Genomic DNA, 17200 nt, shown 5'->3' on the forward strand with positions numbered 1-17200 from the left:
TTCAACTCATACATGTTTGTTTACTTTGGACTGTAAGTGTGTTGGATGCACCCTCACGTCACACTGAGCCCCGCTTTATTACTCTCACTTTCAACTCATACATGTTTGTTTACTTTGGACTGTAAGTGTGTTGGATGCACCCTCACGTCACACTGAGCCCCGCTTTACTACTCTCACTTTCAACTCTTACATGTTTGTTTACTTTGGACTGTAAGTGTGTTGGATGCACCCTCACGTCACACTGAGCCCAGCTTTACTACTCTCACTTTCAACTCATACATGTTTGTTTACTTTGGACTGTAAGTGTGTTGGATGCACCCTCACGTCACACTGAGCCCAGCTTTACTACTCTCACTTTCAACTCATACATGTTTGTTTACTTTGGACTGTAAGTGTGTTGGATGCACCCTCACGTCACACTGAGCCCCGCTTTACTACTCTCACTTTCAACTCATACATGTTTGTTTACTTTGGACTGTAAGTGTGTTGGATGCACCCTCACGTCACACTGAGCCCAGCTTTACTACTCTCACTTTCAACTCATACATGTTTGTTTACTTTGGACTGTAAGTGTGTTGGATGCACCCTCACGTCACACTGAGCCCAGCTTTACTACTCTCACTTTCAACTCATACATGTTTGTTTACTTTGGACTGTAAGTGTGTTGGATGCACCCTCACGTCACACTGAGCCCCGCTTTACTACTCTCACTTTCAACTCATACATGTTTGTTTACTTTGGACTGTAAGTGTGTTGGATGCACCCTCACGTCACACCGAGCCCAGCTTTACTACTCTCACTTTCAACTCATACATGTTTGTTTACTTTGGACTGTAAGTGTGTTGGATGCACCCTCACGTCACACTGAGCCCCGCTTTACTACTCTCACTTTCAACTCATACATGTTTGTTTACTTTGGACTGTAAGTGTGTTGGATGCACCCTCACGTCACACTGAGCCCCGCTTTACTACTCTCACTTTCAACTCATACATGTTTGTTTACTTTGGACTGTAAGTGTGTTGGATGCACCCTCACGTCACACTGAGCCCAGCTTTACTACTCTCACTTTCAACTCTTACATGTTTGTTTACTTTGGACTGTAAGTGTGTTGGATGCACCCTCACGTCACACTGAGCCCCGCTTTACTACTCTCACTTTCAACTCATACATGTTTGTTTACTTTGGACTGTAAGTGTGTTGGATGCACCCTCACGTCACACTGAGCCCAGCTTTACTACTCTCACTTTCAACTCTTACATGTTTGTTTACTTTGGACTGTAAGTGTGTTGGATGCACCCTCACGTCACACTGAGCCCAGCTTTACTACTCTCACTTTCAACTCATACATGTTTGTTTACTTTGGACTGTAAGTGTGTTGGATGCACCCTCACGTCACACTGAGCCCAGCTTTACTACTCTCACTTTCAACTCATACATGTTTGTTTACTTTGGACTGTAAGTGTGTTGGATGCACCCTCACGTCACACTGAGCCCCGCTTTATTACTCTCACTTTCAACTCATACATGTTTGTTTACTTTGGACTGTAAGTGTGTTGGATGCACCCTCACGTCACACTGAGCCCCGCTTTATTACTCTCACTTTCAACTCATACATGTTTGTTTACTTTGGACTGTAAGTGTGTTGGATGCACCCTCACGTCACACTGAGCCCCGCTTTACTACTCTCACTTTCAACTCATACATGTTTGTTTACTTTGGACTGTAAGTGTGTTGGATGCACCCTCACGTCACACTGAGCCCCGCTTTACTACTCTCACTTTCAACTCATACATGTTTGTTTACTTTGGACTGTAAGTGTGTTGGATGCACCCTCACGTCACACTGAGCCCAGCTTTACTACTCTCACTTTCAACTCATACATGTTTGTTTACTTTGGACTGTAAGTGTGTTGGATGCACCCTCACGTCACACTGAGCCCAGCTTTACTACTCTCACTTTCAACTCATACATGTTTGTTTACTTTGGACTGTAAGTGTGTTGGATGCACCCTCACGTCACACTGAGCCCCGCTTTACTACTCTCACTTTCAACTCATACATGTTTGTTTACTTTGGACTGTAAGTGTGTTGGATGCACCCTCACGTCACACTGAGCCCCGCTTTACTACTCTCACTTTCAACTCATACATGTTTGTTTACTTTGGACTGTAAGTGTGTTGGATGCACCCTCACGTCACACTGAGCCCAGCTTTACTACTCTCACTTTCAACTCATACATGTTTGTTTACTTTGGACTGTAAGTGTGTTGGATGCACCCTCACGTCACACTGAGCCCAGCTTTACTACTCTCACTTTCAACTCATACATGTTTGTTTACTTTGGACTGTAAGTGTGTTGGATGCACCCTCACGTCACACTGAGCCCCGCTTTACTACTCTCACTTTCAACTCATACATGTTTGTTTACTTTGGACTGTAAGTGTGTTGGATGCACCCTCACGTCACACTGAGCCCAGCTTTACTACTCTCACTTTCAACTCATACATGTTTGTTTACTTTGGACTGTAAGTGTGTTGGATGCACCCTCACGTCACACTGAGCCCCGCTTTACTACTCTCACTTTCAACTCATACATGTTTGTTTACTTTGGACTGTAAGTGTGTTGGATGCACCCTCACGTCACACTGAGCCCAGCTTTACTACTCTCACTTTCAACTCATACATGTTTGTTTACTTTGGACTGTAAGTGTGTTGGATGCACCCTCACGTCACACTGAGCCCAGCTTTACTACTCTCACTTTCAACTCATACATGTTTGTTTACTTTGGACTGTAAGTGTGTTGGATGCACCCTCACGTCACACTGAGCCCAGCTTTACTACTCTCACTTTCAACTCATACATGTTTGTTTACTTTGGACTGTAAGTGTGTTGGATGCACCCTCACGTCACACTGAGCCCCGCTTTACTACTCTCACTTTCAACTCATACATGTTTGTTTACTTTGGACTGTAAGTGTGTTGGATGCACCCTCACGTCACACTGAGCCCCGCTTTACTACTCTCACTTTCAACTCATACATGTTTGTTTACTTTGGACCGGCTTTGAGATTGATTGCAAGGTTTGCAGTATCACCAACAGTGACCCACGTGCCATCAAGGCACTTCAGTGCTAGCAGTGGCGTAAACGTCCAAAGAGTTGGAGAGGCTGAGAAAAAGAGCAGTGATTATTGTATCACACGCACCTTGCTCATTGCAGAAAGGTCCTGTCAAGCAGCTTGTCACATTTAACAATCTGATGTTAAGGTTATTTGCTCAGTTTACGGCCAGACTACACTGAGCATGCCGGATCTGGTCAGCTCTGAGAATGTAAGCCCGGTCAGGCCTGGTTAGTATTTGGATGGGAGAGTGAGCGGGAATACCATGTGCTTTACGCCTTTAGCAATGCACCCTTTTGCTTTTCTTACAACGCTTACAGGAACTTGCCATACTTGTCAATACAGCTACATATTGCTCGTCCAAACAAAACCTTGCTCTTCTGACAGAAAAACATGATACAACCTGCCTATCATGTGATTCTACCATGTTGGCAAAATACAAACACACAATATATTGACATATATAACACATAAAACATGGAATTAGAAGTGAACAGTACCCATCCCTACCAGCAAGTGTTGTTGTACTGGAAACTAATTTACAAACACAACTTCATCACACACAATACTCCACTGTGGAATTGTTCTTATATTAAAATGAGAAACAAATCCATCTTTGTACAGCAATGGTTTGAAAAAGGCATTTGGTCGCTGATGCACTTATTGACTGATAAAATATTTTATTAATAGAAGATTTCATTAAGTACGACCTGCAAACAGACACAATATTTTAAACAATTATAAAGGCTTTTGTTCAAAATATTGTGATTCCTGTAAATCTTTTTTTTTTTACTTCTTTACTATTTCTTCTTTACTGTATTTTCTCTGGAACAAAAAAAATAGAAAATACCCATAATTTGAAAGTTTCCATTCTTCCAAACGCCAAAGGGTTAATTTAAGAAAAAAAGCCCCGGATTGATAACTTTAAATAATTTTTAAGATGTTGTTTTGCAATTGAAGACAACACTTGTTCATTCTGTGATAGGGAAACAAAATAAACACTATATTTTATGAATGAAATGAATGAATGAAATCCCTGTGAGACGATGTACAATATCGGCTTTTCCCTGACATTCCAAACTTTGATTGATATTAATATTGTTTTGGGGATGTTGAAAAAGAAAAAAAAAAATGTCTAAAACACAATAAGGGATCTTTCTGTGTGGAGTTTGCATGTTCTCCCCGTGACTGCGTGGGTTCCCTCCGGGTACTCCGGCTTCCTCCCACCTCCAAAGACATGCACCTGGGGATAGGCCCCTCCCACCCCCAAAGACATGCACCTGGGGATAGGTTGATTGGCAACACTAAATGGTCCCTAATGTGTGAATGTGAGTGTGAATGTTGTTTGTCTATCTGTGTTGGCCCTGTGATGAGGTGGCGACTTATCCAGGTTGTACACTGCCTTCCGCCTGATTGTAGCTGAGATAGGCACCAGCGCCCCCCGTGACCCCAAAGGGAAAAGTGGTAGAAAATGGATGGATGGATGTTTTTAACCCACAAATGTATGTTTGAAAAACAAAACCATCCTTCCACAAACAATTCAGACATTTTCTCTCACTTTTTATTGCATAGAGGTCTGGGGACATACATTTAAAATAATCACAACACAATTATCATAATACAAAAGAGAGTAATAAAGATAATAATAAAATGGATTACAGATTCCCAACAAATGATTCATAAAATCACACATTTTAAAATTGTATAAAAGACAACTGTTTAAATGATGTATAAAGTAAATAATAATATGCTTCCTGAAGTGGTCCAGAAGATGTTTCAGATGTGAACCAGTACATATGTATATCATATAAAGGTGATAATCTATGGGATTATTAACAATTAGAAGTACAAATAAGTAATAATTTTATATTTCAAACTATGTAATCTATAAATGTAAAGATCATATTAAACATTGTGTTAGACAAACAACAATGTCACACATGTTATATGTGCTGATGTTGTTAGAAAGTCTAAATGAAAGTCTGGACAGTTTATTTCAAATCCTGCAGTTTCATTTGCTGCTGCTGTTCTCACCAGCACACTTGTGTTTCTTACACTGGTACTTAGAAGACAATCTTTCACCACACACACTGCAACTCAACACTTTCTCTCCTGGGTGTCTTCTCATGTGTCTTACAAGGGTTGATCGGTCACAAAAGCTTCTGTTGCTGATTGAACAGGAATGTGATTTTTCACCAGTGTGTGTTCTCATGTGTCTTTTCATATTCTGACTTGCAGTAAAACCTTTACCACAGGTTGAACAAGAAACAGGTTTTTCACCAGTGTGTCTTCTCATGTGTACTTTCACATCGTGACTTTGTGTAAAACCTTTACCACAGGTTGAACAGGAAAAAGGCTTTTCACCAGTGTGTGTTCTCATGTGTACTTTCAATTTCTGACTTTCTGTAAAACCTTTACCACAGGTTGAACAGGAAAAAGGTTTTTCACCAGTGTGTGTTCTAATGTGTACTTTCAAATTGTGACTTACAAGAAAACGTTTACCACAGGTTGAACAGGAAAAAGGTTTTTCACCAGTGTGTGTTCTCATGTGTACTTTCAAATTGATACTTTGTCTAAAACCTTTACTGCAGAGTGAACAAGAAAAAGGTTTTTCTCCAGTGTGTGTTCTCATGTGTCTTTTCAGACTACAATGGTATTTAAAAGTTTTGTGAGAGTGAGAAGATGTGAAGTGAGTGTTGTCAGTGTGACATGTCTTATCATCTTTAGAGTCTTCATCATCAGTGTCAGGAGAGTGTGACGTTGTGTCCTCACTATCTGATAGTGGAGCTAAGGGCTTGTCTGCTTGTGATCCTCCACAGTGGTCTCCATCAGCTTCTGTTGTCATGTGTTGTGTTGAGCTGCTGCTTGGAGGCTCCCCCCCTCCCCTCTCCTCACTTTCACCTTTCACCTCATCATCTTCACTCTTCACAGGGACACCAGTCACTGGGAACTCCTCCAACCATTTAGGCTGACTGATGCCCTCTTCCTCCTCTTCCTCTTTAATGTGCGGCGGCTCTTGGTCCTCCTCTTCCTCTTTAAAGTAGGGGGTCAGTGGGTCCTCCTCTTCCTTTTTAATGTGAGGGGTCAGCAGGTTCTCTTGCTCCTTAAAGTGAGGGGTCAGTGGGTCCACCTCTTCATTTTTGATGTGTAAGATCAGTGGGTCCTCCGCTTGCCCTTTAATGTGAAGGGTCAGTTTAACATTATGGGTCTGTGGCGTCTCGCCTTCCTCTTTAATGTGGGGGGGATGTGGCTCCTCCCCTCCCTCTTTGCTGTGCTGGGAATGTGGTACCTCTTCTTTCTCGCGTATGTTGGGGGACTGTGGTTCCTTCTCCTGCTCATGGGGTAGAGGTTCTTCTTCAACGTCTGCGGGACAGGAGAAAACAAACATTCTTTAGAAAAGTCCAGCTTTGCTCAAATCAAACCAAATCAACTTTACTTATAAAGCACATTTAATATTTATCACAAAATGCTGTACAATAGACTGGTTAAAAGATAACACAAGGGAAACTAGCAAACACACCACAACACAAACAAAGCACGATAGATAATAAATAAATAAAACATAGAAACAGGTTCACAGCAGGTGCATAATGGGCTGCCATAGCAAAATGGAGATCACAGAATGTTAAAGGCCATGGAATAAAAGTGTGTTTTTAAGAGTGATTTAAAAACAGGAAGAGAGGAGGCCTGTCTAACACTCAAAGTTAAGTTGTTCCAGAGCTTGCGAGTAGCAGCGGCGAAAGCTCTGTCACCGCTTAGCTTCAGCCTTGTGTCAGGGACCGTCAACAGCAGCTGACGTTACTGCCCCCCCCCCAATGATCTAAGGGATCAGGAGGGGGTGGGGGGGCGTGTTCAGCAAGGCCGAAGGAGGTCGGAGATGTATGTTGGAGCGATGTTGTTTAGACATTTGAAAACAAATAGTAGTTCTACTAATTGATTCGGTAGAGCCCAGGGAGCCAGTGAAGGGACGCTAGTATGGGGGTGATGTGCTCACGCCTGTGGGTCTGTGTTAGCAGACGAGCAGCAGAGTTCTGCACGAGCTGCAGGCAGGCGAGGGAGGCCTGGCTAATGCCTACATACAGGGCGTTGCAGTCGTCAAGACGAGTCGAGATAAATCCCTACGTACAGTAGTTGTAAGTGCCGAGGGGAGGGAGAGCGACTTGGACTAAACAACATAAAATCACAGGGCCAACACTGATAAACAGACAACATTCACACTCACATTCACACACTAGGGCCAATTTAGTGTTGCCAATCAACCTATCCCCAGGTGCATTTCTTTGGAAGTAGGAGGAAGCCGGAGTACCCGGAGGGAACCCACACATTCACGGGGAGGACATGCAAACTCCACACAAAAAGATCCCGAGCCCGGGATTGAACCCTGACTACTCAGGGCCTTCATATTGTGAGGCAGACGCACTAACCCCTCTTCCATCCTGTAAACTCTGCTGGTACTATTCCAGAAGAGAGGCTACTATTGATAATGTTAAGGACGCTTGATCCAATAGTAGCAAGTACCTCCTTAAACACGCGAGGTGGGAGGGCATCTGCAGGAGAACCAGAGGGCTTCATATGACTAACCGTGTCCTTTAGAAAGGAAAAGGACACCGGCTCAAACTGATGGAAAACAGAAGAAAAGTGCAGAGGAATAGAAAGGTCCTAGGAAAGCTGAAATAAACTGGCTCTAGGTGACACAATTTAGTCAGTGAAAAAGTGGACAGAATTTTCACAGAATTCTGAAGAAGCATCAAAACCAACAGATTTGGGAGCGTCAATGACAATGCTAATGGTCTTGAACAGAACTCTGGGGTTGTTACAGTTAGAAGCTATAATCTCAGATAACATGCTCTCTTTAAAAATGGCAAAAGACACATGCAGCCTGTCTTTTTTCCATTGTTCTCTCTGCTCTCCTACATTCGCGCCTGGCCGCACGAGTGATGTCATTCAACCAGGGCTCAGGTGTGGGTTTGGCGCGGCGGAACTTGAAAGGAGGGATAGTATCCAGTGTTTGTAAACAAATAGAGTTGAACCCAGAAACCAACTCTTCAGTATTCAGACACACAGAGGCTGCAGAATTATCATCACAAAGATTCTAAAAAATGGAAGAGAAAACAGAGCAGGAGACCAAGAATTAAACATGCGAGAGCGTTGAGGCGGAGCGCACAATGTAACGGACACTGAGTGGGAATATCAAACAGGATCGGCATATGATCAGAGAACACAGCGTCGCAAACCATACGAGAGCACTAAATGGAGTTTATGCCTGCGTTCATGTGTGGAACCACACACAGACTGTACAAAGTTAAATGAGTCAATTACATTCAGGAAGCTCCTGGAAAGCGACTCGTCTGGGCTTAGGTGTGAATATTAAAATCACCAGCAATAAGGACAAGATTATATTTAGGCAGGATTTCAGCCCAAATTTCAGAAAAGTCAGTTATAAAGTCTTTGTGGTACTTGGGTGGTTGATGGACGACGGCACACAGGACGACATCAGAAAGACCCAGTTCAAACATGCACAGTTCCAAGCTTGAAAAGGAGGATTGCAGGCGTATCAGACGGCATTTAAATTCATTTTTAAAAACCACTGCTAATCCTCCTCCTTTTCGACCAGACGACCGCGGAGAATAAACGTAGGAACACTCTGGAAGCAGAAGTTCATTAAGAGGGGCGGACTCACCGGCTCTCAGCCATGTTTCCGTCACACAGAATTGGTCAAGTCTGCGGGAAGTTCAGGATAATCGTTTTGTTTGTCAAAGATTTTGCGTTCACAAGACTGAACCTGGCAGGGGCCACCACGTCCAAGGCCGCAGCTATTCCAGGTGGGGCCCGACAGACAGCCCGCAGGTGGCGGGAATCCACCCCGCGCCTCCGGGGGCGGGGACAGCAGGAGCAACGGCGGCAAGTCTCATCCTCCAAACCAACGATATAGGAACAAGCCAGGAACCGATGGGATCCAGCGAGCATGGGTGCAGGAGGAGACCGGATACCGCACCATTCCTCCTTCGGGAAGCCATGGGAAGCCGGGCCAGGAGTGCCCTAAATTTCACCAGCTGGCCGCCACGTTTACCACGGCGCCGGAGACACTGCCGCTGGGGGAGAGGAACCAGGGGGCGGGAAAGGAAGGCAGGAATCCATGCAGGTGAAAAAGCTGACTTGGACCCCAGCAATTACACAGTCGATGCTTGTCCTGGACTGTGGTGCCGGGGAACCACACAGTGATGGAGGAGGTGAGGATGGACTCGATGATGGCTGAATAAAACTGCACCAGCATCTTGGTCGGCACCTTAAGTTACCTCAGCTGCCGCAGGAAGTACATCCTTTGTTGGGCCTTCTTCGTCATACACAAGCAGTGAGCTGACAGAGACGAAAATAGACGCAAACAACACAAAAACGAACAGAGCTGACAGCGAGACACAGCAGGCCAAAGCACATACTAGCGCCATCTTTGAAATACCTAAAACTCATTATTATATCAACGATCAGAGACAGAAACTCTTCATTTAACATAATGTCCTTGTTTGATGCTTCAAAACAGCTCAATTAACACATAAAAAGGAAAAGTGAAATAACAGACGGACAGGGCTTTGCTGTTTGTAACACACACACACACACAGCAAAATGCGCTAATGTTAAAAGCTAATTAGCCTTCACCTCAAGCCAGGACTGCGAGCGAGCTGAGCTGCTGTTTGTTTCTAGAACGTCAACGGGCTCATAGTGATGTTACTAGTACAAACCTTGTTTCCATATGAGTTGGGAAATTGTGTTAGATGTAAACATAAACGGAATACAATGATTTGCAAATCCTTTTCAACCCATATTCAATTGAATGCACTACAAAGACAACATATTTGATGTTCAAAGTCATAAACTTTATTTTTTTTACAAATAATAATTAACTTAGAATACCATGGCTGCAACACGTGACAAAGTAGTTGGGAAAGGGCATGTTCACCACTGTGTTACATCACCTTTTCTTTTAACAACACTCAATAAACATTTGGGAACTGAGGAAACAAATTTTTGAAGCTTTGAAAGTGGATCATTTTTTACCATTCTTGTTTTATGGAGAGCTTCAGTCGTTCAACAGTCCGGGGTCTCCACTGTCGTATTTTACGCTTCATAATGCGCCACACATTTTCCATGGGAGACAGGTCTGGACTGCAGGCAGGCTAGGAAAGTACCCGCACTCTTTTTTTACGAAGCCACACTGTTGTAACACTTGTCTTGCTGAAATAACCAGGAGCGTCCTTGATAACGTTGTTTGGATGACAACATATGGTGCTCCAAAACCTGTATGGACCTTTCAGCATTAATGGTGCCTTCACAGATGTGTAAGTTACCTATGCCTTGGGCACTAATACACACCCATACCATCACACATGCTGGCTTTTCAACTTTGCGCCTACAACAATCCGAATGGTTATTTTCCTCTTTGCTCTGGAGGACACCACGTCCTCTGTTTCCAAATATAATTTGAAATGTAGTTACTGACAGTGGTTTTATGAAGTATTCCTGAGCCCATGTGGTGATATCCTTTACACACTGATGTCGCTTTTTGATGCAGTAACGCCTGAGGGGTCAAAAGTCCGTAATATCATCGCTTACGTGCAGTGATTTCTCCAGATTCTCTAAACTTTTTGATGATTTTACGGACCGTAGATGGCAAAATCCCTAAATTCCTTGCAATAGGTCGTTGAGAAATGTTGTTCTAAAACTGTTCGACAATATGCATACAAATTGGTGACCCTCAGCCCATTGTTGTTTGTGAATTACTTAGCATTTCATGGAAGCTGCTTTTATACCCAACCATGGCACCCACCTGTTCCCAATTAGCCTGCACACCTGTGGGATGTTCCACATAAGTGTTTGATGAGCATTCCTCAACTTTATCAGTATTTATTGCCACCGTTCCCAACTTCTTTGCTTCTTTGTCACATGTTGCTGGCATCAAATTCTAAAGTTAATGATTTGCAAAAAAAAAAAAAGGTTTATCAGTTTGAACATCAAATATGTTGTCTTTGTAGCATATTCAATTGAATATGGCTTGAAAATGATTTGCAAATCATTGTATTCCGTTTATATTTACATCTAACACAATTTCCCAACTCATATGGAAACGGGGTTTGTAGTTGACTGGGAGGTGTTTACTATAATTTGGGGAGAGTCCGCTGGCTGATGCTTACCTGCTAAACACCTACCTGCTCATGACACACACTGCTGATTGGCTGTTACTGCTCTGTCTGTAACCAATCAGATGGTTGTGTGGGTGGGACAATGCTGGGTGCTGTGTAGAGTACCGATGGAAACAGGCAGAACGAAGCGGCGCAGCTTGTTAAGACTTTAGATTAATATGTTCGTGTGGAAACTCGTTCGTTACACATCCGAACCGAACCGAAACCCCCATACCGAAACGGTTCAATACAAATACACGTATACACAAATACATCCCCAATCTTCACTACTAAACCTTTGAAATGTGCTGACATATGTGCTGCTAAGGTAAATAAACAGTAGCCATATTGAATGTTTGCCTTCATTTGACCACGTGAGGTAAGGAGGACGGCCTCTAGGTCACATGGTTACACCCCAGTAATTACACTGTTGATGATTGAAGAGCATTCATTTTTAAATGGTGGTGTTAAAAAGCAAATTTATCTCCATCTTTAGTGATAAATGTGTCCCCCGGATGAACATGTGTCACAAACATTGTATTAGATGATATGTGGATGTTGTGCTTACTTGGACTGTGATGAAGCTGTGAGGACTCAGGTGGTTTGTCTTCATGCTCTTCAGTCTTCACAGAGACAACAGTCAGTGGAAACTTGCTGACATCAGCCTCCTCCTGCCCTAAAATAAGAGGGCTGTGGCTCATCTTTGTCCCCTTTAAAATGTGAGGGCTGTGGATACTCTAAAGTGAAACTGTCCCCCTGCAGATGAGGGAGACATTCTTCTTGGTGTCCAATCAGCTGATGGATGTCTACAGGACACAAACAAATCACATTTTAACTCCTACATGCTATGAAATAATGTGCTGTGGCTATTGAAAATGTTATTAATCAAGTGTTCCACTGGGAACGTTTTCGATTAATCGAGTAACTGGATAAAACATAGTGTTGCTTGGTTAAAAACAAATTTAAGCAACTATAAGACACTTCACTTAATAATGAACGGTGAATTAGTCTGAGATGGTATGAGATCAAGATGTCATCTTTAGATCAGGCTTGGTTTTTCCACAATCACAGCCACGTTAAAAAGTTAAAGTACCAATGATTGTCACACACACACTAGGTGTGGGGAGATTATTTTCTGCATTTGGCCCATTACCCTTGATCAACCCTTGGGAGGTGAAGTGAGCAGTGAGCAGCAGCGGTGGCCGCGCCCAGGAATCTGTTTTATGGGGATTTAACCCCCAATTCCAAACCCAATTCCAACCCTTGATGCTGAGTCCCAAGCAGGAAAGTAATGGGTCCAATTTTTATAGTCTTTGGTATGACTCAGTTGGGGTTTGAAATCACAACCTACCCATCTCAGGGCAGACACTCTAACCACTAGAACACTGAGTAGGTGGATGTAGTAGGTGTTGTAGTAGGTTAATGGCTGCACCAATATGAAGGAAATAATAGCTTTGACACACATATGGGGCGGCATAGCTCGGTTGGTAGAGTGGCCGTGCCAGCAACTTGAGAGTTGCAGGTTCAATTCCCGCTTGTGCCATCCTAGTTACTGCTGTTGTGTCCTTGGGCAAGACACTTTACCCACCTGCTCCCAGTGCCACCCACACTGGTTTAAATGTAACTTAGATATTGGGTGTCACTATGTAAAGCGCTTTGAGTCACTTGAGAAAAGCGCTATATAAATATAATTCACATAATTCACAACATATATAACTTGTCAAACCTGCCAGCTAGCAGGCTAGGTTTACAGAGTCAGTCACCATGGTAACTTTGTCTTACCTTTCTTATTTTTGGAGGTAAAACTCTCGAGCTTTACATACTCAGGACTTTGCACTTAACCTGCTCTCTGGAATATTCCCCCGGTGACTGTGTGAGTTTTGTGTAAACATGTTGATACACATTGTTACAAACATCAACCTCTCATAAATATTGTGTGTCTGAAACTGTCTCGTTTTTATGAACAACATAAAACAATTAGTGCATCATCCTCACATGACAATTAATCTTCCTACAGACAATCTATTTAGGAATAGTGTTAATGATGAATTATAAAGTTAGTAAAGATGTGAGAGTAAGAAGTAAACAAACCTGTTCTGTGTAACACAACTTGATGTTTTTCATGTTGTCGCTCCTTCTCCTCTTTTGTTGGACAAAGTTCCTCCTCGTACTCTGCTGTGGTTCTTTGGCACATTTTCACACAATCACAACACTTTACACTCACACTTGATCTCTACTTAGTGATGTGTTTTGATCACTTCCGCCTCTCTTTGTTAGCAGCTAACAAGCTAAGCTAACTAGCAGGCTAAGCTAGCTCGAGAAGCATCAAAGTGCGCTCAGACTAACACAACCGGATGCAAACAGTTATTAACGATGTTTACTCTATTTACTAGAGTGTAATAAAGGACATATATGTGTACATGGAGGCATAGATTAAGAACATTGAACTGTGACGACTGCAATAACGTCTTCACCGTCAGACGCCATCTTGCTTTGTCCTCGCCGTGTTTGGTTCGCGCGCAGTGTTGTCAGATCTCGCGAGAGAAACAAGTAACCAGCTCTTTTCCAAATCTCGCGAGAGGAATAAGTACAACCAGCTTTCCACCCCCGGTTTACTTCTTGTGAAAATAAAAGTAAACTTGTCCATTTCAAAGCAACCAAAAAAAAAAAAAAAAAAAAAAACAACTATTTCCATAAAAATATTTAAATATTTGAAAATGTTTTGAAACAACAGTAGCATCAGGAAAGAAAAACAAGAAACAAAATAGATATTACACTAATGGTATTCTTTTTGTCTTTGATGGTAATCGTTTTTATAATGTATTGTAGCGTCCCGGAAGAGTTGGTGTCGCAAGGGGTTCTGGGTATTTGTGTTGTTGTGTTTCTGTTGCTTTGCGGTGCTGATGTTCTCCCGAAATGCATTTGTTGTTCTTGTTTGGTGTGATTCACAGTGGGGTGCATGTTTGTGACAGTTTTGGTGTTGTTTATGCGGCCACCATAAGTGTGACCTGTGGGGCTGTTGACTAAGTACGCATTGCTTTCACTTGTGTGTGTGTGTTCAAAATTAACATGATCATTAAAGCTGGTAATGATCTTACAACGTGTTAGCATTTCTTGATGTCTTTGAGTAGAGACTTCTAAAGAATCCCGTCCAACGCTACATTGGTGTCAGAAGTGGGATGGCTTTCTCAGAAAAACTTGAGGATCTCATCAAATGCCTGGAGAATGCACTTCCGAATGAAGATCAACTACCTCACCACAAGGAAGAGGGAAGGAACAAGCGCCGCCCTGGTGGATTGGAGGCTCCACTACTTCAGCGCCAAGTAAGGGAGAGGAACTTGCGCCGCCCTGGTGGACTGGAGGCCCATCTACTTGGAGGAAGAATGGAAGCTCAATCTGATGGGACAAGAGTGGAAGTGCAACCGGAAGGAGGAAGTGCGCCTCGTGTGGGAAGGAGTGCCAGGCGAAGAAGTGCCTCTCCTGTGCGGATGGTGGACACAAATTCCCTGCGAGATGACTACAGGCCAAGCATCGCCACACCAAAGCTTCCTCACTATAGTGGAGAAGGCTCTATTGAATCCTTCCTCCTTCAGGTCCAGCTAGCAGCACGTTTAAATGGCTGGTCTGATGTGGCAACCGCAGGGCATGTGGCGCTGTCCCTGGAAGGCCCAGCCCTACAGTGTTTGGTCGATTTACAAGAGGAGGAATTGGCTGATTGGCATGCCATGCGCGAGGCTCTTCAACGACGTTACGGGCGACCAATCCATGCAGACGAAGCACGAGAGCAGCTGTACAAGCGGCGACGCCTTTTGGGAGAAAGTCTCGGAGCTTATGCTGCGGACCTTCGCCGTCTGGTGCGAAGGGGCCACCCAGCGTTTCCAGAAGTATTACAAGAAGAGCTCACCGTGCAAGCTTTTGTCCGTGGTCTACAGCCTGAACGACTTCGAGAACACCTCAGACTGTTTGCTAAACATTCTCTCTCTGCCGCATTGATTGAAGCCGAACGTGTGGAGCACGTCCTGTGTCCAGATGGCCGCCGTGATGTTCCGCGAGTCCGCCAGGCTGGATGTCACGAGACAGAACGAGAGGGAGCCGACCAAGTGACTGCAACGCCACGGCTACGCCCCTCCCGGAGGAGGCAGACCGAAGTGAACTGTTACCGCTGCGGTGTCCCTGGCCACATTGCCAGACACTGTCCAGCCCCTTCCCCCATTGATGTTGCTGCTGAGGTGTCGTCAAACTAGAAAGGGGTGTCAGTGTCGGGGAACTGACACCCGGGATGGTTTCTACGGTACCCGAGGGTGACGCACAACGCCTGGGCCGCCTGGGCAAGGCCCGGGGGCTATACCTGGAATGTGAGCTTGATGGAACGGTCTGCAGAGCCCTGGTTGACACGGGGTCCACTATCTCCATCATCCGGCCGGGTGTCCTTCCCCACTTGCAGCACAGCTTGCCACCAGGCTGGACAATCACCAACACCCAAATTACAACAGTCACAGGAAGCAAGGCCGCCATGCTGGGCCAAGGGACAGTGTGCATTAAGGTGGCGGACCAAGAGAGACGACACCCATTCTGGCTGGCTGACATTCAGGACCCCTGCATTGTTGGACTTGACCTGTTGGAGATGTGGGGAGCCGTGGTCGATGTATCTAGGGCCATGCTTCATCTTGGTGAGAAAACAATTGCCCTTCAGGGGACTGATGAGCCCGGCGCCTGCAGAGTGACAGCCCCCACAGAGCCATCCCCTGCTACGGCCTTCATGGTGGACCAGGAGAAGTCTCAGCCTAACCCTTCTACTAATAGGCCGACTACTAAAGAGACTCAGCAAGCTATTGCAGAACTGTTAGAGCGAAGCAGTCAAGGCCTGGATACCAATCAACAGGACCGACTGAAAAGCTTACTAAATGCCTTCCAGGACATTTTTGCAGCGAAAGATGAAGACTGCACGCACACCAGTCTCGTACTCCACGACATCGACACAGGAGACGCACGACCAATCCGGCTTCACCCACGCCGTCTGCCTCTTGCCAAACGAGTGGCTGCCCAGGAGAAAATTGAGGAGATGCGCCAGGCGGGGGTCATCGAGCCCTCCAGTAGTCCATGGGCAGCACCCGCAGTTCTGGTCAAGAAGAAGGACGGCTCGTGGCGGTTCTGTGTCGACTACAGACGGCTCAACGATGTAACCCGCAAGGATTCCTACCCGTTGCCGCGCATAGATGATGCGTTGGACTACATAACTGGCTCCTCCTGGTTCAGCTCCCTGGATCTCCGAAGCGGCTATTGGCAGGTGGAGTTGGCTGCCGAAGCTCGACCAAAGACAGCATTCACGATAGGTCAAGGACTCTGGCAGTTCAAGGTGATGCCATTCGGGCTTTGCAACGCACCCGCCACTTTTGAGCGGTTGATGGAGAGAGTGTTGGCATCCATCCCCCGTGATCGCTGCCAGAGTGTGGTATACCTGGATGACCTCCTGGTGCATGCTGCAGGATTTAAGGGGGCTCAACAGAACCTCCAGCATGTGTTCCAAGCCATTCGTCAGGCTGGGCTGCGATTGAACCCCAAAAAGTGCCATTTGCTTCGGCGTGAAGTTTCCTTCCTGGGGCATGTCGTTAGTGGACAAGGTGTTGCCACTGATCCAGCCAAGGTTGCTACTGTCCGTGACTGGCCAACGCCAAGAGATGTTAAAGAGCTGCGGAGTTTCCTAGGACTGGCCTCCTATTACCGGAGATTCATCAAGGACTTTGCAACCATCGCTGGCCCCTTGCACCAGCTCACACACAAGGGACAGTTATTTGAATGGACTGACAGCTGCAATGAGGCCTTTACACAGCTGCGAGAGGCCTTGGTCCGAGCCCCGGTGTTGGCCTACCCAGACCCCAGCCGATCTTTCGTGGTTGATACAGATGCCAGT

General features: G+C 44.9%; 1 protein-coding gene across 1 annotated transcript; it reads right to left on the bottom strand.

Moving 5' to 3' along the window:
• Positions 1 to 4654: 4654 nt before the first annotated feature.
• Positions 4655 to 13785, bottom strand: LOC133561272 (oocyte zinc finger protein XlCOF8.4-like). The gene is made up of 3 exons (XM_061914634.1): positions 13381 to 13785; positions 11858 to 12095; positions 4655 to 6478 (listed from the first exon to the last, which is right to left on the bottom strand). The coding sequence occupies exons 2-3, from the start codon at positions 11988 to 11990 to the stop codon at positions 5127 to 5129; spliced, it is 1485 nt and encodes a 494-aa protein (XP_061770618.1). The 5' UTR covers positions 11991 to 12095; positions 13381 to 13785; the 3' UTR covers positions 4655 to 5126.
• Positions 13786 to 17200: the final 3415 nt, after the last annotated feature.

Source organism: Nerophis ophidion, linkage group LG10 (genome assembly GCF_033978795.1).
Source record: "Nerophis ophidion isolate RoL-2023_Sa linkage group LG10, RoL_Noph_v1.0, whole genome shotgun sequence".
Taxonomy (NCBI): domain Eukaryota; kingdom Metazoa; phylum Chordata; class Actinopteri; order Syngnathiformes; family Syngnathidae; genus Nerophis; species Nerophis ophidion.

What these genes read in the sequence shown, in the direction of transcription:
- LOC133561272 (XM_061914634.1), bottom strand. Translation starts at nt 11,990, where the DNA reads ATGAGCCACAGCCCTCTTATTTTAGGGCAGGAGGAGGCTGATGTCAGC. An exon ending in ACAGCTTCATCACAGTCCAA is followed by an intron (nt 6,479 to 11,857) that starts GTAAGCACAACA and finishes CCTGTCCCGCAG; the next exon opens with ACGTTGAAGAAGAACCTCTA.